Source organism: Astatotilapia calliptera, chromosome 16 (assembly GCF_900246225.1).
Source record: "Astatotilapia calliptera chromosome 16, fAstCal1.2, whole genome shotgun sequence".
In the NCBI taxonomy this organism is placed as follows: domain Eukaryota; kingdom Metazoa; phylum Chordata; class Actinopteri; order Cichliformes; family Cichlidae; genus Astatotilapia; species Astatotilapia calliptera.
The window spans coordinates 5309231-5331741 of NC_039317.1; the positions used below are offsets into that span (position 1 = coordinate 5309231).

General features: G+C 39.7%; 1 protein-coding gene across 4 annotated transcripts; it reads left to right on the forward strand.

Annotated features, from left to right (window-relative positions):
• Positions 1 to 473: 473 nt before the first annotated feature.
• nek5 (NIMA related kinase 5) lies at positions 474 to 22271 on the forward strand. 4 transcript variants are annotated; one of them, XM_026144983.1, is made up of 24 exons: positions 474 to 846; positions 3139 to 3266; positions 3815 to 3911; positions 3991 to 4088; positions 6983 to 7066; positions 7811 to 7881; positions 10991 to 11077; positions 12945 to 12999; positions 13261 to 13374; positions 13756 to 13842; positions 14411 to 14507; positions 15702 to 15814; positions 16154 to 16212; positions 17068 to 17232; positions 17939 to 18017; positions 18275 to 18388; positions 18546 to 18626; positions 18770 to 18871; positions 19852 to 19932; positions 20124 to 20222; positions 20458 to 20632; positions 20733 to 20843; positions 20947 to 21085; positions 21882 to 22271. In XM_026144983.1, exons 2-24 carry the CDS (start codon positions 3144 to 3146, stop codon positions 22078 to 22080), a joined length of 2430 nt encoding a protein of 809 aa, XP_026000768.1. In that variant the 5' UTR covers positions 474 to 846; positions 3139 to 3143; the 3' UTR covers positions 22081 to 22271. The 4 variants fall into 4 exon arrangements, with proteins under 4 accessions (XP_026000768.1, XP_026000770.1, XP_026000767.1 ...); XM_026144982.1 differs by lacking the exon at positions 474 to 846 and adding an exon at positions 2250 to 2397; XM_026144985.1 differs by lacking the exons at positions 474 to 846; positions 21882 to 22271 and adding an exon at positions 2248 to 2397 and having other exon boundaries at positions 20917 to 20981.
• Positions 22272 to 22511: the final 240 nt, after the last annotated feature.

Sequence of the window (22511 nt, forward strand, 5' to 3'; positions counted from 1 at the left end):
TTTAATATTCGACACATCGTTTGAAGCTTTGTAAGATCCCAAAAGACGCAGGAATAAGTAGTAGGATTTAAGAGTAAATCGGCTTGGCTGAGATTAAAGTTATAGTTTTTACACAGCTGAATAAACGTCAAGCAGACAACTGATTCTCAGAAGTGTGAGATGCTCGAGAATATACTCCAGTGTCCTGTTATATTTTAGATAGCAAGGAGCAGACGGCTGAGTTTATTAAACTTCACCGAAACAATCTGCAAATTTCATTAAAATTTAATAAACTATCATCTTGTCTTTATTTTTAGTTAGCACAGACCTTAAACACTTAAAGCTGTAAGCTAATGATAGTTATATAAGAGCAGATGCTGCTGGTGCAATAAGCTGTACGTTTTACGTCCAATGGATGCATGACCTGATTAGTCGACTAATCACAAAAGTAATCGTTTGTGGCAGCCCACTGTGGGCCACACTGGTGCATCAGCGCTACATCTTTTATGGGTTCTTTGACTTTAATGAAAGGTCAGATTATTTCTTCAGTCAGTGTACTGTTCACCACACAGTTTGTTTTCATCATACAGATCATAACTCATGATAAAGAATGTGACTGACAGTGTCAGTGGCCATGCTGTTTACAGCGGTGTCATCACATGCAGTCGTTACCTCAGTGAACTAACATAGATCAGCTGTCACAGTGGGCTCTCTGCCTGTGTGTCATAGGATCCTGGTGGAAATTTGTCTATGATTAAAGCACTAATCAAGAGAGCCCTAACCCAGGGGGCTCATGGGGAAAGCAGTGGATGGAAAGTCACCTTGATGGAGCAGGGAGGTGTTTGCAGACAGGTCATAAAAGCTGAGGTTCGTACAGTTACATCTGCTCTAAATACTGGACTGAAAAACTATTAGATTTCTTTGATGTCTGTTTTACGTGTTAAACCTTCATTATTGTTTCACTCATGTTTGCTAATTTCAACTTGTGCCTGCTTGTACTGATTCAGTTTAGGTCTTTTAGAGCTGCTTTCCTCTTACCAACCTGTGCCAGCCTGAGGCCCTCAAACAGGAGCCTACAGGCTGTTTGTGGGTCTACATCAGGGGTGTCAAACATAAGGCCCAGGGGCAAGAATTGGCCCTGAAAAAACTCAATTAAGACCCACTGGCCAGCTTTCAGAAATGTAAAAGGGGGGTATAAGTTTTGTTCCTACTGGTAAAGACATCCCCTATAACTATTCTCACTACACCAGAGTAATAAGTAATAGTTAAACAACCAAAGTTCCTACTTTTTTTTTTTTTCAATAATATATAATTTTTTGGGGGATTTTTGCTTTTTACAGTACATATAGAGATTTGTATTTTACATTTGCTGCATTTCACATTTATTCACAAATACACATTTTTCCAAAGGTCTAGCATCTATCCTGAACACGTCTATCAGTTTGTTTTTGCCGTCATTACAATTGGAGATATGATTACCTAATACCCCGTTCATAACTGAAGATGTGAGGATCCATTTTATATTGGAGCTATTCAGAGGATTACATCACCTTTTTTCAGACGGAGCAACACGCACCATGAATAACTACAGACATGATGGCTGCCTGGAATATCAATCTGGGGTGTGAATGCTAAAATCTGACAAGAGAAACATGATCCGCCTTTGGCTCTGATCCCAAGTGGCAGACACCCAGTCCACTACATCTATTTACTGAAACATTTTTAATAACTACGCAAACGTAGTATAAATAAATGTTCTTATCTTAAAAAAACATCCAAAATTATACAGGTAAACATAAGATTTTTAGATAACATTACAATGCAGGTATACCAGCAAGTAATCGAAAGTAATATAAAGCAAACAATAGAAAATAATCTTCCTGTGTCCGTGTCCTGTTTATGTGTAAAAATAAAACCGAGTCTAGGTCGGGTACTGCAACAGGCGTAATTAGAGTGTACAGGAAGTGACATGCAACAGCTGCTTTGAACATTTTAATAGATAACCTGTTGAAAGTTAGACTTAAACGAAATTATAAACAAATACATTTAACAGGTAACCTTTTATATAATAATAATTGACATTAACATAATAATAAGAAATCCCCTTATGGCCCAAATGTGTTGCAGTTTAAGTAGTTTACTGCGCAAATAAAAATGAACGAATGAATTAATGAATAATAGGTGCTGTAACACAACACTACAAAATGAAACTGCTGAGCAGCTTGGGAAATATAAAGACGAAAGCTAATGGCGAACTCGCCTACAAAAACTACTACTCCCAGCATTCTGCGTGGTTTCCTTTCGCGCTTACCGTAATTCAACACTTCTGAAGACAAGCGCTTCCTCTAATGACTTTATAAGTAATTTGCAGCCGTTTTCTTTCGCAATGTGACTTCTGCTTTTGCTACTTTTGAAAGGGTAAGTGCAGAGCTTCTGTGTCGCTATAAGAGAGAAAAAGTGAGCACTGTCCTCCTCTTTGGTGAACTTGTGTTAAACGTGCTAAATTGAATGCTAGTAGACTGTGTTTCAGTCTCCATGGCAACGGCCTTAGTTCCGTCTGTGTTCGACGGCGACTTAATAATTAAGAAAAATGAAGGCGTTAATAGTTGTTTAAACTTATTCCAAATTGTTTAACCCTGTCACGCATAGTGGTCACAACAGTGGACAGCTATTCAAAGTCTGTTTTCTTGTATTTGTGTCAGTGTTGATGGTATACTTGCACATAAACCACTACATTGGACACTGATGTGTCGCTCCATACCCTGCCACCCACTGGTCAGCAAGGTTTCCACCTACGTGGACATGTAAAAAACTCTTTGAATAGTACATGTTTTAAAAAAATGAAGTTCAAAAATCTTTTTTCATGCCCTAAAGATGAATAAAAATACTTTCAAAAGAAAAAATCCTGATTGAGGTTGCCATAATTCATGCATGAAAGGGTTAATAATACTGATTCGTTTTTTTTTAAGGCGAGGGCATAGGCAAATAGCTTACACGCATTTATTTTATTTTGTTTTACCACCGTTTTAACATTTTCATTAATTTTTAAAATGAGAACAAAAAGTTTACTATTTTACTTTTTTTTTTTCCATTATTACTCAGTCTCAGTGAGTTTGTGTTTCATCAGCTAAACTGTTTGCCCCTCATATTGTCTTCCAGGGGCAATGAACGACTATGAGGTTATCAGACAGATTGGGCAGGGTGCATTTGGAAAAGCCTTCCTGGTCAAAGACAAAGGGGGAGGTGGAAACACACAGTGTGTGGTCAAAGAGATCAGCCTCAGGAAGGTACAGCAGCATAGCTCAGTTTCACTACCTGCAGTGCTGCCTGGGATCAGGAAAACGATCACACTATATTGCTCTCTGTGACTTACACATGCATTCAAGCAGCTTTGTAGTGTCTCAGCTTTGTAATGTATGCTTCAAGCACAAACTAAGCTTATCTAATATACAGGCACCAGCTTAATTTGAAGTAGAATCAGGTTATGGTAAAACAACTCATATTCTGCAGTCAGTATAGACTAAGACAAGTCTTAAATAAGCTGTCTTTCTCACTGTGTACATTAGATTATGTCTTTTGTATGTCACTACAGCCCTTGAGACATTCTACATCTCTCAGCTAAAAATCGTGTTGCTTAAGTGTTATTTGTTACAAGAGTAACTTCAGTAAATAATATACTTACATTGAAAAGCACTGATGATGAATGGTTAGTTGCAGCCCAGATAAAACCATTAGAGCTCAAGTGATCAATTCTAAACTATATTTAGTGCTTATTTAGAAGTATTTTTCCCAAGAACACATTACTCCTTTTATTTTTGTGTGTTTTGCTGCTCAGATGTCAGCAAAGGAAAAGGAATCATCCAATAAAGAGGTGACGTTGCTGTCAAAGATGAAACATCCAAACATTGTCACCTTCATCCGGTCCTTTCAAGGTATGTGTGGGCTTCAGAGTAGAAGATGTAATGTATCAGTTTATATCAGTGTTAAAGTGTTTTCTGGATGTCTGTATAGAGAGAGGCAGCCTTTATATAGTGATGGAGTACTGTGACGGAGGAGATCTGATGAAGAAAATCAACATACAGAGAGGAGTTCCTTTCACTGAGGAGCAGGTATACCTCACCCTGGCCTTAGCTATTTGATAAAGGCTGATCAGATTTTCCTCACTGTGATAGTTTTGCACTGAAATATGTTCACAAACACACTGAAGGACATTCAGTCTCTGTTATTACTGCACGCAAGAAATAACAGTACAAACACACATCAATCAGACATAACATTATGACCACTGAGAGGTGAAGTGAATAAGACTGATTATCTCTTCATCATGACACCTGTTAGTGGCTGGGATATATTAGGGAGCAAGAGCCCTCAAGGTGTAAGGTTTGGAGAAAAATTGTGATGGCTAGATGACTGGGTTAGAGCATCTTCAAAACTGCAGCTCTTGTGGGGTGTTCCTGGTCTGCAGTGGTCAGTACCTAATCAACAGTGGTTCAAGGAAGGGACAGTGGTGAACCAGCTACAAGGTTATGGATGCGTGTGAAGAGCGAAGGCTGGGCTGTGTGGTCCAATCCAGCAGACAAGCTACTGTAGCTCAGATTGCTTAATGTTAATGCTGGTTACATACAGTGGCTTGCAAAAGTATTTGGCCCCCTTGAACTTTCCCACATTTTGTCACATTACAGCCACAAACATGAATCAATTTTATTGGAATTTCACGTGAAAGACCAACACAAAGTGGTGCACACGTGAGAAGTGGAACGAAATCATACATGATTCCAAACATTTTTTTACAAATAAATAACTGCAAAGTGGTGTGTGCATAATTATTCGGCCCCCTTTGGTCTGAGTGCAGTCAGTTGCCCATAGACATTGCCTGATCCCTAATGACTAAATAGAGTGCACCTGTGTGTAATCTAATGTCAGTACAAATACAGCTGCTCTGTGACGGCCTCAGAGGTTGTCTAAGAGAATATTGGGAGCAACAACACCATGAAGTCCAAAGAACACAGCAGACAGGTCAGGGATAAAGTTATTGAGAAATTTAAAGCAGGCTTAGGCTACAAAAAGATTTCCCAAGCATTGAACATCCCACAGAGCACTGTTCAAGTGATCATTCAGAAATGGAAGGAGTATGGCACAACTGTAAACCTACCAAGACAAGGCCGTCCACCTAAACTCACAGGAGTTTGCAGCCAAGAGGCCCATGGTGACTCTGGACGAGCTGCAGAGATCTACAGCTCAGGTGGGGAATCTGTCCATAGGACAACTATTAGCCGTGCACTGCACAAAGTTGGCCTTTATGGAAGAGTGGCAACAAGAAAGCCATTGTTAACAGAAAACCATAAGAAGTCCCATTTGCAGTTTGCCACAAGCCATGTGGGGGACACAGCAAACATGTGGAAGAAGGTGCTCTGGTCAGATGAGACCAAAATGGAACTTTTTGGCCAAAATGCAAGACGCTATGTTTGGCAGCATCATGCTCTGGGGGTGCTTCTCTTCAGCAGGGACAGGGAAGCTGGTCAGAGTTCATGGGAAGATGGATGGAGCCAAATACGAGGCAATCTTGGAAGAAAACCTCTTGGAGTCTGCAAAAGACTTGAGACTGGGGCGGAGGTTCACCTTCCAGCAGGACAACGACCCTAAACATAAAGCCAGGCCAACAATGGAATGGTTTAAAACAACATATCCATGTGTTAGAATGGCCCAGTCAAAGTCCAGATCTAAATCCAATCGAGAATCTGTGGCAAGATCAGCTGTTCAGAAACGCTGTCCATCTAATCTGACTGTGCTGGAGCTGTTTTGCAAAGAAAAATGGGCAAAGATTTCAGTCTCTAGATGTGCAAAGCTGGTAGAGACATATCCTAAAACACTGGCAGCTGTAATTGCAGCAAAAGGTGTTTCTACAAAGTATTGATTCAGGGGGCTGAATAATTACGCACACCCCACTTTGCAGTTATTTATTTGTAAAAAATGTTTGGAATCATGTATGATTTTCGTTCCACTTCTCACGTGTGCACCACTTTGTATTTGTCTTTCACGTGGAATTCCAATAAAATTGATTCATGTTTGTGGCTGTAATGTGACAAAATGTGGAAAAGTTCAAGGGGGCCGAATACTTTTGCAAGCCACTGTAGATACATAGAGCATCACAGTTTGTTGTGTGTGGGGCTGGATAGCTGCAGACCAGTCAGGGTGTCCGTGCTGACTCCTGCCCACCACCGAAAGTGGCAGGAATACGCACGTAAGCATTAGAACTAAACCATGAAGCAATGGAAGAACGGGGTCTCACTGGACAAATCATGTTTTCTTTTACCTCATGTGGCTGCCCGGGTGTGTGTGACTCACTTACCTGGGCGAACACCTGGCAATAGGATGCACTATGGGAAGAAGGCAAACCAGTGTTATGCTTTGTGAAATGTTTTGCTGGGAAACGTTGGGTCCTGTCATCCATGTTGATGTTACTTTTATATGAGATACCTACCAACGCATTATTGCAGACCAACCGCACCATTGAACCAGTACTCCCGGATGGCCTTTTCAGCAGGATAATGTGCAACAAAACAAAAATGGTTACAGAAATGGTTTGAGGAGCACAACAAAGGGTTTTAACATGTTAACTCGGCCTCGGAATTCCCCAGATCTCAAACCAATTGGACATTGATGTCTCTGTGAGGCATCAAAGTTTGTCCAGCACATCTGGATGTGCTGGACAAACAAGTCCAATCCAAGGAGCCCTCACCTTGCAACTTAACAATTAGAAGATCTGTTGTTGGCATCTTGCTGACAGATACCACAGCACACCTTCATGCCTCGATGGGTTGTTAGGCTGAGTTGTTTTGGCAGCAAAAGGGGGACCAACACAATATTAGGCAGGTGGTCACAATGTTATGCCTAATCGGAACATTAATTGTGGAGGTTTTCATTTATATTCTTCATTAGGTGGTAATTTGCTCTCTATCCATATGAAAATGTCACAGTAATAAAACAGTTGCATGTTTCTTAGATCGTCGACTGGTTTGTTCAGATCTGTCTGGGCCTCAAACACATCCATGACCGGAAGATTCTCCACAGAGACATCAAAGCTCAAGTATTTAACCTGCTTCACTACAGCCTGCAATTACATATAAAGCTAATTCATTCAAAACAAGCTGTTCTGTCTGTGTTCAGTATTTGTAAACTATTTTGAACTTTTCAACAAATTACACAAAACAGGTGGCCTTATATAGTAATGGTGTTTTTTTCAAATAATAGTGATCAAACTTGCACATGCATTCACCTCCTCATGAACAGTTATATGTTTTTATGATTTACATATAGATTTTGGACTAAGATGTGAAAGAAATGCACGAGACCTGTTATTTATTTCTGTAGTCTGTGTCCTGACAACAACCAATGTAAGTCTGATTATCATTTTTAAAGACAAGGATTGTGATCACAGTCACCTGTCAGAACCAAACTGAACAAGTACCATCACTTTACCTGAGCTTTACAATGCAGAGTTTACATCATGCATTATATTCATTATTGGACATTTACGTGGTAAACATTACCCACAGAGACTGAGGTTGAGTTTTATAATTATCTAGTGTTATCATTGCACAGTATTGTACAGCTGAACTGTCCTGAGGTCAGCTTTGCATTGAACAAAGACCTTGCTGTATGCCAGCTCCAAGAATATCTCAAAACAACTGACCACAGACTACTCATGGCCATCACTGTCTATCATCAGTATCATCAGTCTTATCCGTTTACACACACACACACACACAATGTTAGTGCCATCCTTGTTGAACACAGACATCCTTTCATTCTTGCTCTCCCTCTGGTCTAGAATATCTTCCTAACCAACGGAGGGATGAAAGCGAAGCTGGGTGACTTTGGAATCGCAAGAATGTTGAATAAGTAAGTCAGTGTCATCTTCACACACACACACACACACACACACACACACACACACACACACACACACACACACACACACACACACACACACACACAGACAGTGCAGCTGTCTGTCGCTGAGCCCTCTGTAAAACATGGATGACTTCCAAACAACTGATTATCATTCCACAAACCGTCGTCCCGGACATGTAAACAAATGGCTGTGGAAATAATGGTCTGTCTGTAGTTTTTTTGGCTGCTTGCAGAGAATGATAAAAACACATCCATGTCCTGTAAATAACAGTCTGTGCATGCAATAATTTTTAGACATGACTGAAAATAGCAAACATGTTTAAAATGTTTCAGCAATTGGACGTTTGATGAACATTTGGGCAGAAAATCATGGCTCGCAGAGAATGAGTCCTGATGCCGAAGAATATTCTTTGACTGATTTTCATGAGAGCCACCAGCAGGTTTTGATTTACGCTTTGTAGGAGTTCAGCCAGCTTCCACTTGTACGACTGACATTCATTTATCCTTTAGCTTCACTTCAAGATCACTATCTGGTGTTTTTCATAGATTTGCAGGAGAGCTGAGAGAAAATACAGAAAAAAAAACAAACTACAAATTAATTTTTTATTCTATAAAAATATATTTTACTGATACACAAAATTAAATTAGCCAGACAACTCTACATCTCTGAACTGAAAACCAGTTTAATACTGCTTTTCTATATTCATCCACTGACAAACTACTTAATCTCTCCAAAACCATACCAACTGAATTTCTTTCAATAAATAAATGTGACAAATTTCTTTCTTTCTACAAGAGCAATGTTCATGATATCATAGGTAATATCTTAGTCTGTTACAGTAATTTACCTAGCAATGCCTCATATTCTCAGCTTTAAATTTTAAAGATCAGGAAGCAATTATTCATCAAGTCCTACACCTTGTTCCTTGACTCCATTCCCATGAAACTATTCAAATTTGTAGCTCATGTTTTACAAATCATTTAGTCAGTATCAATAGTTCTCCACATACTGGCATCTTCCCTGTTTCTCTAAAATATGTAATAATCACACCACTATTTAAGAAAAATAATATTGACATAATTTCCCTTTTCTAATATTTTATTCTTCCCTTTCACAAAATTTGGAAAATTTGTTTACAAACAACTGAGTAAATATATATTTAACAGTCTTTATGATAAGTACCAATTAGGGTTCAAATCCACTCAGAGCACAAAAACGTATGACGCCTTTTGTATGGCCTGCTTTAACAACGTACTAACCTTATTTACAATCAATATTGTATGGATGTAATAATGGTGCTAAAGATACAGAGGGCTGTTAAAAAATAAAAAGAACATCAATAAACATCAATAATGGCTCACAAAGAGTCTGAGTTTTAGTTCTATCTGAACTCACTCCTGCTTTCAGCACCACGACATTCTAATTCAAAGGCTTCATGACACAGTGGGTTTACCAGGTCAGGTTCCTGATTGCATGGATGGATGGATCCTCAAGGCTCAGTCCTTGGTCCATTGCTGATTAACCTTTACGTACTCCTACTTGATACTATCACGAAGAATCATAAGATATCCTCCCATTCTTATGCAGATGACACATAGTTGTGCTTATCCTTTTCCTCTGATGAACTAACCTCCATTCACAAACTAATGAGCTGCACTGATGACATTAACTGCTTGATGTCTGGAAAGTTTTCTAGAGCTGGATAGAAACAAAACAGAAATATTTGTTGTTTTTCCAAAAAGTCAGAGACAGAAAATGCTTTCGTATTTATCCACTCTGTCTCTCTCAGTGAGCAAGTCTGGAGTCTTTCAGTCATTCTGGGTTTCAGTTTTGATAATCGCATCAATATCGTCTCAAACTGACTCTGAGAAATTGGTCCATGCATTCATATCGAGTAGGATAGATTACTGTAATGCTCTGTTTGCCAGATTATCCAAATCATCAGTAGGGTGACTTCAGCTCATTCACAATGCAGCAGCCAGAATCCTAACAGGTACCAGGAAATGTCATCATATTACCCCAGGGCTGAAAGCACTCTGTTTGGCTCCCAGCACAATATAGAATAGCCTATAAAATGCTATTACTTGTGCAAACCATGCTTCTTTAATGGCAGTCCATTAAGCTTAGTTGCCAATTAACTCGAATGTGTTTTTCGTTTTTTCCCCAGTAACAAAATACAGCAGATAATTAAAGTAATGGTTCACATTAGACGGATAGGGGAGAAGGCTAAAAGCTCTTATATTAAAGCTTTTGCAAAACTTGCATTTACATATGATTTATTTTCTAACAGCAGAGTTTGCTCTGATAATCCAGTTCTTCAATCTCAGTGCAGGCAATGTACGCTAAATGGACTTATTCTTATATGGCCCTTTTCTACTCTCCTGGAGTACTCAAAACAATCTATACAACATGCTAAATTCACCCATTCACACAAACACTGGTCTAAACACCGTGTCCCAATTACTGGTGAATATACGCTCACCAACCACTTTGTTAGGTGCACCTCAAAATCTGATGATCTACTGGGATTTTCCCATAAAAACAATTCATAAAAGAGAAAATAACCAGTGAGCAGGTGAAAATGGCTAAAAAATAAACACCAGACTTACGTGTTAGTCTTTGTAAAGAAGAGAAACAAGTTTTCTACAATCTAATTAGCCAGTTAGATAACTTATGATACATATTTTCCTGATCACTTAGGTTCATAGCTTCATGTTCTTACATTTTGACTCACTGACAAAAGGAGCTTCAGTTTAAAGTTATGTTTGGTCTTGTTTGTGTTTACATTTTTCCAGAAAGTCATTTCATTTGCTTTTCTCCAGAACATATATTTAATGTTTCTCGTCACCACTAATGATGACTTCCATCTTACATGGCTGACCAAAAAAACAAAAACAAATGCTTCCTTCAAGACTTTGCCTCAACCAACTGTTTTCACTGAGTGCCCTTACTAAAAAAACATTTGTATGAAAAACACCCATATTGCTTTATGAGACCACTAGTAATTTAGTGTATGTTCTTTGATAGCATGCATATAAACTTGTATTTACAGTTAATTTATTTATCCTAATAGTGTTGTTTCTGTACATTGTGTAGTACCATGGAGCTGGCCAGGACCTGTGTTGGGACACCGTACTACCTCTCCCCAGAGATCTGTGAGAATCGGCCCTATAACAACAAGACGTATGTATGTGTGGTTGCCAGTATGATATATATATATCATACTGTTCAGATTGTTCTGTTATACCTGTGCAACCAGTAAGCTCCATAATATAACCTCTTTTTGGATATTTATTTTATTCCATGATAAGCTACAGAGGCTTGTTGTGCCCACAATTTAATGTTTAAAGAAAAAGTTATACAAACCAATTAAAGGAGGGGCACAAAAATAGAGCAGATATGGTAAAACTGTGTTTTTGTTTTGTACCTCACATGTGTGGGGCTGAAGCTCCAGTTGTGTTCAGCTCTGAAACCAGACATCTAAATGTCTGCACAAATAAATTGATCTGTCATTAACTTTGATCTTTTTTAGCAGTGGAGCCAGAGTGTAAAGTTTATTAGGAGCAGCTTATGTAGGAAACTACATAAAAAGAATTTTCTGATAATTTATATGTGAATATTTGCTTTTTTAAATGTTGTAGTATGAAACAGTATGTCACAATGTAGTTTTTATCATCTTTCTTAGTTTTGGTCCCAGGTTTTTGAGTTGTTTTGGAGTACAGGAAAACCTCATAGTACAAACTTCCTTCTTCATAGTACAGTCCCCTGCAGTCCTCTGCTATGTTTTTCAGTCTCTTGAAAGTAAAAAATCCTTCTAACCCTTAAAACTATTATCCTTAAAGGCCCACAGTTTTCGAAGAACACAGTTTTTAAATTGCTCTGTTTTAAAATTTACTGTCTCAAAAATTGACTTTTATTTTTAAGACATCTTTATCTTGAGGAAACCGCAACACAAGTATGCAGCGTGCATCACACGGAATCAGCCACTGAAGCCTAAAACCTTTTTTTGTTCCAGGAAATCATTGGTGAAATCATTGTGATCTTGAAATCCCTGCTACACCTTGTTTTTGGGGACTAAGCTGTGATTGGATGTGGGAGGGTTTAAACAAATAGCTGAGGCCAGAATGAGGAGGTTCCCTGCTAGAACCTGTGGCTGTGGATTAGCTTTGTGGGTGTAATAATAGAGCACGGTGCTGTAATCTTCCAGTCATGATCTGCTCAGGCTGCAGCACCTTCACTCGTGTCAATGTGTTGAAACACATACACAGAGAGACACATACAGGCCTGCCAAAAGCAAACTCACACATGCAACATCTCAAGCTGATGATTCGTCCTTCCTCCATTCTTTTTTGTGTTTTTGCTGCACTCTTCTGCAGTCTTATTTTGATACAACTGAGGTCAAAGTTCCTTCCTCTTTCACACACACACACACACACACACACACACACACACACACACACACACACACACACACACACACACACACACACACACACACACACAGTTTTCATGGCTGACACCCCTACTGACATGAACTAATTCCAAACTCCTAAGCTGTCCTTTCAGAAGAAGACAGAAATGCCTTTAACTTCTCAACGCTTAAAAGGTCCCACCAAACTGCGAGAGGACAAACACCCCACACCCACGCTTGGCTCTGAGCCAAGAAAGCAAATGCCTGAAAAGAATTTTTACTATTGGCAGCTATGCTCTGATTAGCTGCTTCAGTGCTCTTAAGATTGTGGTGTTGTTCAGCTCAAGCGGACTGGAAACTTAAGTTTCACAAGGAAATATTGAGTTATACAGGTGAGGTGTATCAGAAATAATAATTTAACATGCTTTGCAAACACACTTTAGTAAATAAAACCCCCAAAAATCAACACTGAGGTGAGAGTGGTTTGTAATAAAGTCTATGTCTCACTAGAAAGTTGATGTGGTTAAAATGTCCGATTGCTTTTGAAATCTTTCCTTCTAACCTTGGTCCGTGTGTGTGTGTGTGTGTGTGTGTGTGTGTGTGTGTGTGTGTGTGTGTGTGTGTGTGTCCTTCCTGCAGGGATATCTGGTCTCTGGGGTGTGTCCTGTATGAACTCTGTACCCTAAAACATCCAGTAAGATGCCCAACGCCCTGCACACCCAAAGCTGCTTCACACACTCAGCTTCACTAATGCTGTCTTAATGCTAACACTTACGCCAATGCTGGCCTCTGTGTAGGAGTGCAGTAAGAGAATCAGAATTAGACCGAATAGGAAACTGACACAGAATCTGTTTTGGTCGTCCAAAGTAGAGACATTTACATGAACTCTCTGTGTGCTGCATATATATATCCCATGGGGTATTTGTGTGTGCCTGTGTCGACTTGTCTCCTGCAGTTTGAGGCCAGCAGCTTGCGACAGCTTGTCAGTAAAATCTGCAGGGGGCGCTACAGCCCAGTACCCAGCCGCTACTCCTACGACCTACGCCTGCTGGTCACCCAGCTCTTTAAGGTCAGACACTCTCATGTCACTTCCAGGTTTTTCATTTGGTCTGTGGATATGAGTTAGATAAACAAGTGTGCAAAACCAACAAGTATGAACATGAAGCTGGTCTTTTGACTCAGACTTAATTAGTAATGAGTCAGACTGTAATTAGCAGGGAGTAGAACAACTGCTCCTTTGGGCTAATATCTGAAGTGGTTTGGTCATGCGACCAAGATGTCACTTTGGAGCAGCTAGTCTGGATGCTTCCTACAGGAAAGAGACTGCATTGGTAGACCGAGATGGTGTGTCTTTGCTAAAAAATACCTTTGGATCTCCCAGGAAGCGCTGAGTTTGTACTTTAATTGTGCATACACATGAAAGCAAACATTTTTTTTCTTTCTTTTTCAGGTCAACCCACGAGACCGTCCCTCAGTCACTTCAGTCCTCCGACGTCCTATTTTGGAGAAACATATCAGCAAACACCTGGATACTCAGGTTTGCAATCGGATTGGTTCACAGATTATTGATGTCATCAAATCGTCTCAGTAAAAGGAAATTGTTCATGTTTACAACATAAAAAAGATAGTTTAGGAATAAGATAATATTAGCACTGTCACTAATTCATGAAACAAAATCAAACACATAAACCAATCAATCAATCAATCAATCAATCAATCAAGATCATACAAGCACAGCAAACAAATTTCTTAAAAAATAGTACTATATGGGCATAATACTAAACAACTACTTAGTTATAAATATTTTAAAATATTTTTTCAGTGCCCAATATATTTGTCAAACAGATTGAAACATTACTAAATATTAATTGAGATTAATTGAGATTTTAGATAATTCAGATTTCAGGAATTGTTTTGTTTTTCAGACAGAACTTCACGGGTCATGAATTCAAACAGATCTCACATTACATAAAATGATATAGTGTGTTAGTTTAAATGTTTGTAAATTCCAGGTATTGACTTGGTCATAAAAATCTCTGACAGATAAATACATATATGAATGTGCAGGTTTGCTTCTGTTTTTGTGATTTCTTGTGTGTGAGCAGGTGATGCAAGAGGAGTTTAGCCACACCGTGTTGCATAGAAACAAAGCTGTGGGGTCTCAACCAGTTAAAACAAGAGGGGGAGCAGCAAAAACACCAGGTGCAGCTGGACTTACAATACACAATTTTAAATTACTTGGAAGGCAGCTTTTTTCCCTCACACATCTCCTGGAAAACATGCTTTGATTTTTTTTCCCCTTCTGATTTAGGTTCTGTCAGTATCTTCTGCCTATTCTATTCCTAGACTGTGTCCATGATGTTGAGGTCAAGACTCCTTACAGCCCAGACCATCTGCTGCAATACTTCTGCTTGTACTTCTTTTTCTGTTGTGTTGCTCAAGATAGTTCATTATGACTTGGACCATGTTGTTATGGTGCAGATCGAATTCAGGGGCTTCAGATGTTAGTCTGATGTGTTTATTGATGGTTATATGTTTTAATTTACTTTCAAAATAATTTAAAGAACATAAAGCATAGCTGTAGGGATGCCTCTGTATGCTGTGTGCACATATCAAACATAATTCCCTGTGGTGTCTTTCCAGTCACTGTCTATGATGCAGGAGTGTTTTTTTCCAAAACTTTTTGCATTACTTTTTATAGTACAAGCACTAAGAGTTGTATTAGATAAACATCAGCAGAGCCTTCAGGTATAAGAGCAGTAAGAGAATCTCTTAATAATTTCAGTTCTGTTCTGAGTCTTCAATTGTGTATACTGTAGTGACACCCAGTGGTAGCTTACCCACACCACGACTGTCCTTCAACACATCTGATAAGCTGCAGGGAAACTCCTGTCCGCTCGTATCACTCAGTAACTGTTGGGGAAGAGCTGGAACCTGATTGGACTAAATGTAATCACCTTACATCCTGGCTCACATTGTGTTTTGATAACATCAGCGCACAGCCCAAGGACAAATCACTGAGGGGGTGTTTATTTTCACTTTCTCCTTCACAATGGTTACCTAACTTATTTGTCTCAACACTTGCACATTATTTTTACCTGTTGTGTGAGTGGTTTAGTCTTTTTCTTTTAATCGATAAAGCAGTGCATGAAAAACTGCATGCACTGTCAAAGCAGTAAACCCCCCCCCCCCCCCCCCCCACTGTATACACGTATAAACCTACATTTATGTCATGTGTGAAAGTGACACATTAAAAACACAGAAACCAAGAAAAGTGAACTTTATCTGTGAGACAGCGACCATCAACAACAATCACAGCGTGTGACTCTGTGCTCACAGACAGCAAAAAACAGCCCACTCCTTGTTATTCTAACTCAAGATTCTCATGTTTTCCAGGTAAGATTCAGAAGGCTAGAGTAGCCGAGAGGCCGGGGAATGCCAACAAGCGAGTGCCTGCTAAACCAGATTGGAAAGTCCCTCTCAAAGCCTACACACCCACCCACCATAAAGTAATAACATGGAAACAATATCCACAGTTTCACTGATTACCACCATAAAAAAGTAACTTTGTAAGTTTCAGCGGTTAATGACTTGCTTGACTTGCTAGCTTATTTTTAACTACTGTACCTCCAGTGGTGTGGAACTGCTGTACTTAGCTAGTAGGTGCTTTTTCAGATTTGGAGTAGAGCTCGTATCACCCAAGCATGATTTTTGCTTTACTGGAATTCTTTGTTCTTTTAACAAAGCTGCAGTAAAGCAATGGAAGCACAGCTCAGTCGGTATAATACAGTTCTTTAGTTTTTCTTGTATTTCTGTTGTATTAATACTGCATTTGTTTGTAATTGCAGCCTCCTCAACGTAGAGAAGCACAACTAGCAGCCAATAGAGAGTTTCCAGGGATCCAAAGGTTTGCTCAGAATGATGTGAACGCATAGTAACTCCTTTGGTCCTATTCCCGCCTGATATTGACACTTCTGTTTACAGCTGTGTAACCTGACCAGCTTTAAGTGCATCTTATTTCAAGATGATCTGTAAAAAAAAATTAGAGCTTATAATAGCTAGCCGCAGCCTCATATGAACATGACATATTACATCCATCTATCCTTTTTCTGCTTATCCAGTTCAAGTTTGGGTTGGGGTACTGGGGAGCCCATCCCAGCTTCATACAGTGAGAGCTGGGGTACATCCTGGACAGGTCATCAGTCTGTCACAGGGCTAATACAGAGAGACAGACAACCATTCACTTTCACATTCACATGTATGGCCAGTTTAGCATCACTAATTAGCCTAAACCCAAGAATGTTTTTAGACTGTGGGAAGAAGCCGGAGTTCCCAGGGAAAACCCACACAGACACGGGAAAGCATGTAACCTCTGCACAGAAAGTCCCCAGACTGGATTTGAACATAGACAAATTACACCATGTCATTATATATTTAACAAAAATCAAGCCAAAATGCAGAAGCAGTGTATGACAAAGTAGACCCTTAGCTGATGCAGAGGGAATTAAGTGGGTAAGTAGCAGCCATGTGCTGCTAATCAAATGTGCTTGATTTAAATCATCATCATCAAGTCTCCAGAGCTCATCAAGTTATGTCCTGATATGTAAAACCTTAGAATTGAAAGGATGTACTTTCTTATACCTCTATTGTATGTTTCTTATCATTCATACAGATACAGATCTCAGGTTTGGTTAATCAACCATTAGCTTCACTTAATGATGATGGTTTATCATGCATGTATAATATGTAATATTAATTACAGGTTTAATGGTCAGCAGCCTGTCAGCCATTACCAGCATTACCACGCCCAGTTGGATGCCTTTCAGAGGAGGAACAAAGAGGATGTTCTTCCTCTTCCTCCTGTGGAAAGACCAAAGGAGCAATGTGAAGACCAAGCTGCTCCTTGTTCTGTGGAACCATATCAGCTGTGAGTGACCAAAGATCAGTACACCTGTAGCTAACAATTATTCAGGAAACAGTTTCTGTAAAAACTTTAAATTAAATCAACCAATAAAAACAATAGGATAGAAAGTACATCCAGCTATCATTACAGTAGCATAGCTGTCAATTGAGTTCCTCTTCATTAATGGATGATTTGTTTCAGCTGTACATACAGCCATTAAAGGTTCTTTTTAAGTACTTAAATGGGATAAAACGGTAAAATATCTTCTTGGTTAGCTCTGATTCCCTAGCATCAGGGAAAAGTCTCCAAAACTAGACCAGCCTTCATCCAGACGACCATAAATTTGGAACTGCACTCATACTAGGACCTAGCAGCACACTTTATGTAAATAGCAGCGACTCATAAAAACAGTCAGCAGCTGTTCAGCTTTCAAGTAGATAAGAGTTTTTTGCAAGGGAGAAGAACGGTCCTGCCCTGTCTTCCTGTTCTCACCCCAACAGGTCATGATAGATGCCCTGAGCCTAGTTCTTCCTGTTAAAAGGGAGTTTTCCTTCCCACTGTCGCCAAAGGCTTACTCAAAGACAGTGATCTAGTTGTTGGTGTTTTCTCTGTAACCCATGTAGGGTCTTTACCTTCAATATAAAATACCTTTAAGCACCTGTTCAGTGATTTTACGCTATATAAATACAATTGAATTGAACTAAAGTAACAGTTAATCTTCTTCTGTCAGTGTGGCTGCCGCTCGAAATGAATACCTGCAGAGAAGACAGGAGGCCAACGACTACAAGCTGAGAGCAGAGAAACAGCTGGTAGGACTAAGCTCTGTGCCTCCACACACTGTTGCTGGAATATCTACTCTTCTATTAGTGTATTAACTATAAGCGGAGCTGTAGTGTTGTGGTTAGTGTAGTGGAACACAAGTACATCAAAACTGTTCACTATTAAACTGTACTAATGCACAGTAGAGTTTATTACCTGTAAGACTATACTGTAAGAAATGAAAGTGGCACAGTTTTCACAACGATTAGCCACTTTTACCTTTAGCCTTCGCTTTTCTGTTGTTCAGGGTCTGCGTCCATGTACAGCTGAGCGCAACAGCAAGCCTGGTGGTCAAGAGCAGGAGGTGGGCAAACCTGAACACCAACATATGCCTTTGGACAAGAGACAAGGGGGTCAGCAGGTGGGACACACTCACAAGACACAGCAGCCATTAAAGTGAGCAGTTATGTTTAGTATCTAAATGAAGGACAAAAATGTGTTTACAGAAATAAAGAAATGCAGAAAAACTCTCCTAGGAATGTTTTCTAGTAGCTTTTAGAGTGTGTGTGTGGTTGCAGGAGTACCTGCGTCAGCTCGATCTCATTAGACAGCAATATCACCTGGAGATGAAACAGATGAGGATGAGAGCTGAAGCAGAGGTACGTACAAACTCTTGAACTTACCCTTTTACACTTTGGGTCACTTCAAAGGTTGAATCAACCTTCTGCAGAAAATACACATAATAGCAACTCTCAGTCAATAATGAAGAGCATTAACATATTTTCATCCTGTCATGTTTCAGGCCAGGCCACAACACAAACTCGAGACCTTTGTGTTGGAGCAATCCAAGGACATAGAACCATCTGTCGACAACAAAGAGCCCCAGGAAGCAGCACCTGCACTGGTGAAATAGATTACTGGATAGGAATCACAAATACTTTCTTCATATTGATGATATTTTAGTAATATAAAGCAATTTTCTAAAGCTAATTTAATTTCTTTCAGAGGCCAGTTAATTTTCTGCTTTCCTGTAGCGTGATATTTGCAGTGCAGTGCCCCTCTTTTACTCATATATGCAAACCTCCAGAGAGGAAAAGGGGCAAGGCTTTACATTTATTCAGACCAGCAACAAACACTTCATAAATATGTGAAAATATCTCTGTAACATGTTCTGCACCATCATGGACTGCAGGCTCTAACTTGTGAATGCAGTGTATGATGGTCAAGTTAGGGTTGGTCCTGACCGTTCCTCTCTAACAGCCCATCGCAGCAGCGTCGCCATCAGCTGCCAAACTAACAAACTGTAGCCTTTCTTCACATCAAGGCTTTGTAACTGCAGGATGTGAGACAACAGACACCGTGCATAACTGAATGAATACAATGGAATGAAATACGAGACTATAGATCTCACCTTTTTAGGGAATGCTGATGTAGATGACCAGGCATGCGTTGGACACCCACTGTAAATATTTGTATTGAATGTCCTGTAAAATGTGACACTCTAAATCTTTTTATTTAATTTTTTATATTAATAATGTAATAGTTTTGACTCTGAAACAACAAGTTGGAACAGAACAGAATCCAGATTGTTCACGTCTTTGCAATATCATTTCAACTATCAAAGCGTTGCCAGTGCACAAAGTGTTGTTTGTACTGTAGATCGATTAAAGGTCCATTCTCCTTGCAAATCACACCCTGTGGCTGCATGGCATATACCTGTATTATCTTCACGAACTATTACAACCCTATAACCATACTCTGACAGTATATTCTGCTTTATTTTTAAAGCAATCACTGTAGTGTTTGCACACATATTTAGGGATACAATATTCATTCTACAGAAGAATTCATAACTGTAGTTTTCTCTGTGTCTGGTTTCTGCAGGATGTTGAAGCAGCTCTGAGGCAGATCAGAGAGGAGAACAGAGACCAGATGAGAGCTTTGGAGAGAAAACACAAAGACAAAGTGAGTTTATACCAACAAAAACAATTCTGCAGAGGTTTAGTCCAGTAATTCTACTTGTATACCTGCATTCAAACTATTTGAATATTGAAGACCTTTCCAGATTCAACAGTGGCATTTAAGTTGTTGACACATCTGAAGCACTGAAGACTACTGTATCTTTTGCTCTTTTTGGGGGTTTGTGACATCTACAGAGGGGAATCATGTTTGAGATCCGATTAGATAATGAAAAGCTAAGGGAAGACGAGGAGGAGGAGGAGAAAGAAGAGGAAGGAAGAAAACAGGATGACCAGGTGAGAGACAGAAGATATCATCATCATCATCATCACCTTTATTTATAAAGCACTTTAAAACAACCACAGCTGACACAAAGTGCTGTACATAGGAACTATATAATAAAATTACACAAGATATCAATCAAAGCCAATTAATTAATTAATTAAATAAATATAAATATAATAAATATAGTCTTTAGTATCTTTCTAACTGCCAATCTTCTTCTCACTCTTACGTTCCTTTTCCATGCAGGAAGTGGATCCACTGAATCGAACTCTGTCCTTCCAGGAAGGAGCACAGCTGAAGCTCAAGGATTGGCTACAGGGGAGGAGGGGGTGGAGCAACAGGACTCCTCAGACTTTGCTGAACGCGCTCGGCAACATGGACATCAACTCAGTCTACAACACGGCGGTCGAGGCTGGACAAGGTGCAGCATACCCACAGAACAGCTGGGTGGTGATGCTCAAAATGTTTATTACAATTAGTCGGTTTTTGCTTCTCTGAATAATGTCGATCTATTGGACAAGGTGAGGAAGTGGCAGGTCGTAGGCAGTGGATTGACGAGCCCCCTAACACCCTGCTGAGAGCTCTGGCTCAGGCTGAGCTCACATCATCAACTCTAGATTCAGTGGCCACAGGTGAGACATCACACACTCACATCTGATGGGTGTTGAAACCAGCAGTGTAAAGGGTGAAATGTGCTGTTCTCAGTGGTCCTGGAATGTCTATAATGTGAAAAAGATTTAGAGACACAGCAGGACGGAACAGAGGAGGAAATTAACCCGGACAAAGTGGAGGAAAGGGATGGTGAAGGAGAGGAGGAGTCTGATGTGGAGATGGATGAAGAGCGTCTGGAGCCGAGGTCAGATGATGATGACACGTAAGTCAACACTTCCTTCTGTTCACATTCTAAATATACTGCGTATTTTTACTCCATGCTGCCACAGTGAGCTGAACCAGATGGAGTTACAGTTATCAGATATCAGTTTATTACAGTATTGTACAGAAATTAGAGCAGGGGTCCCCAATCCCAGTCCACGAGGGCCGGTGTCCCTGCAGGTTTTAGATGTGTCCTTGATCCATCACAGCTGATGGACCAGTTGCTTGGTAATGAACTAATCATGTGATTCAGGTGTGTTGACCCAGGGTGAGATCTAAAACCTGCAGGGACACCGGCCCTCGTGGACTGGGATTGGGGACCCCTGAATTAGAGGATTAAATGAAAGAGAATCAGATTGTCAACTATAACTTTGGACACGTTAGTCATAAATTCCAGAACAATTTAGTGAAAAAATGCACCAAAAATTGCTCGTCAGTGTTGCTCGTCATGTAACAGCGCGGAGCTTTACATGTCTCTGAATTTCAGAGGGGGGAATAGAACAATACCAGATATATAAGATATGAATGTATTATAGACAACAAAGTTACTTTTTACATTGAGCAATGATTTTTGCAATGCTTCATATTTTTAGTCACATTTCTACACAGAGGTTGAGCCACAATGTGCAGCGAGTCGAAAAGCCTCTACCCATCTTTACTCAGCAGTGTACACACACCCAGAATTCTGCAACATCACAAATCTTACTTAATTACATCAAACATTTTGGTCAATGTGTGTTTGTTTTTAAACTCTTACATGTCATTAAGTGTTAATTTTTTCCACTCTTTCTCATTAGGAACTTTGAGGAGTCAGAGGATGAGCTGAGAGAAGCAGTGGCAGACTCCATGAGGAACCTGTTTGTCATGGAGGACACGAGCTCAGACGAAAAGGAGCAGGAACGCGAACCACTAGCTGATAGGATGGAGGAGGAGATGGATGAAGGTGCAGTGAGCTCTGGAGATCCTCAACAAATAAGAGGTCCAGAATTCAAGTGAAGAAGCGGGATCGTTCAAGGTATTTCCTGCTGAGCCTGAGTCCCACAGACAACATACCACAGCTTCAAACGAGCAGCCTCAGACTCCTTAACCGCCTGCAAACTTTAACATTTTGATTTTGTGAGAGTTGGACAAAAATGTAAGAGTAACTGGAATCTGATAATAAAAAGTGATTGTTTTCATGATGTGAATACATGACTCTGTGAAGGATTGTTGTTAATTTAGGTTGTTTATCTGGCGTAACAACAAGTCACACTTTCTCAGTTATCTTTAACCTATTCCAGTAAATAGCCCAGTGGAATAAGATGTTAAGCCTGAATAATGTGCAGTTACGTGAATGTGTGTGTGAGGAAACATACACTATTAAAAGCACAAGAGTTTTTGTGAAATTTAAGGCACTTTGGCTTGTAAGAGGGGAAAAGCACTACTAA

What these genes read in the sequence shown, in the direction of transcription:
- nek5 (XM_026144983.1), top strand. Translation starts at nt 3,144, where the DNA reads ATGAACGACTATGAGGTTATCAGACAGATTGGGCAGGGTGCATTTGGA. An exon ending in GCAAACACCTGGATACTCAG is followed by an intron (nt 13,843 to 14,410) that starts GTTTGCAATCGG and finishes GTGTGTGAGCAG; the next exon opens with GTGATGCAAGAGGAGTTTAG. An exon ending in AGAGAAAACACAAAGACAAA is followed by an intron (nt 19,933 to 20,123) that starts GTGAGTTTATAC and finishes TGACATCTACAG; the next exon opens with AGGGGAATCATGTTTGAGAT.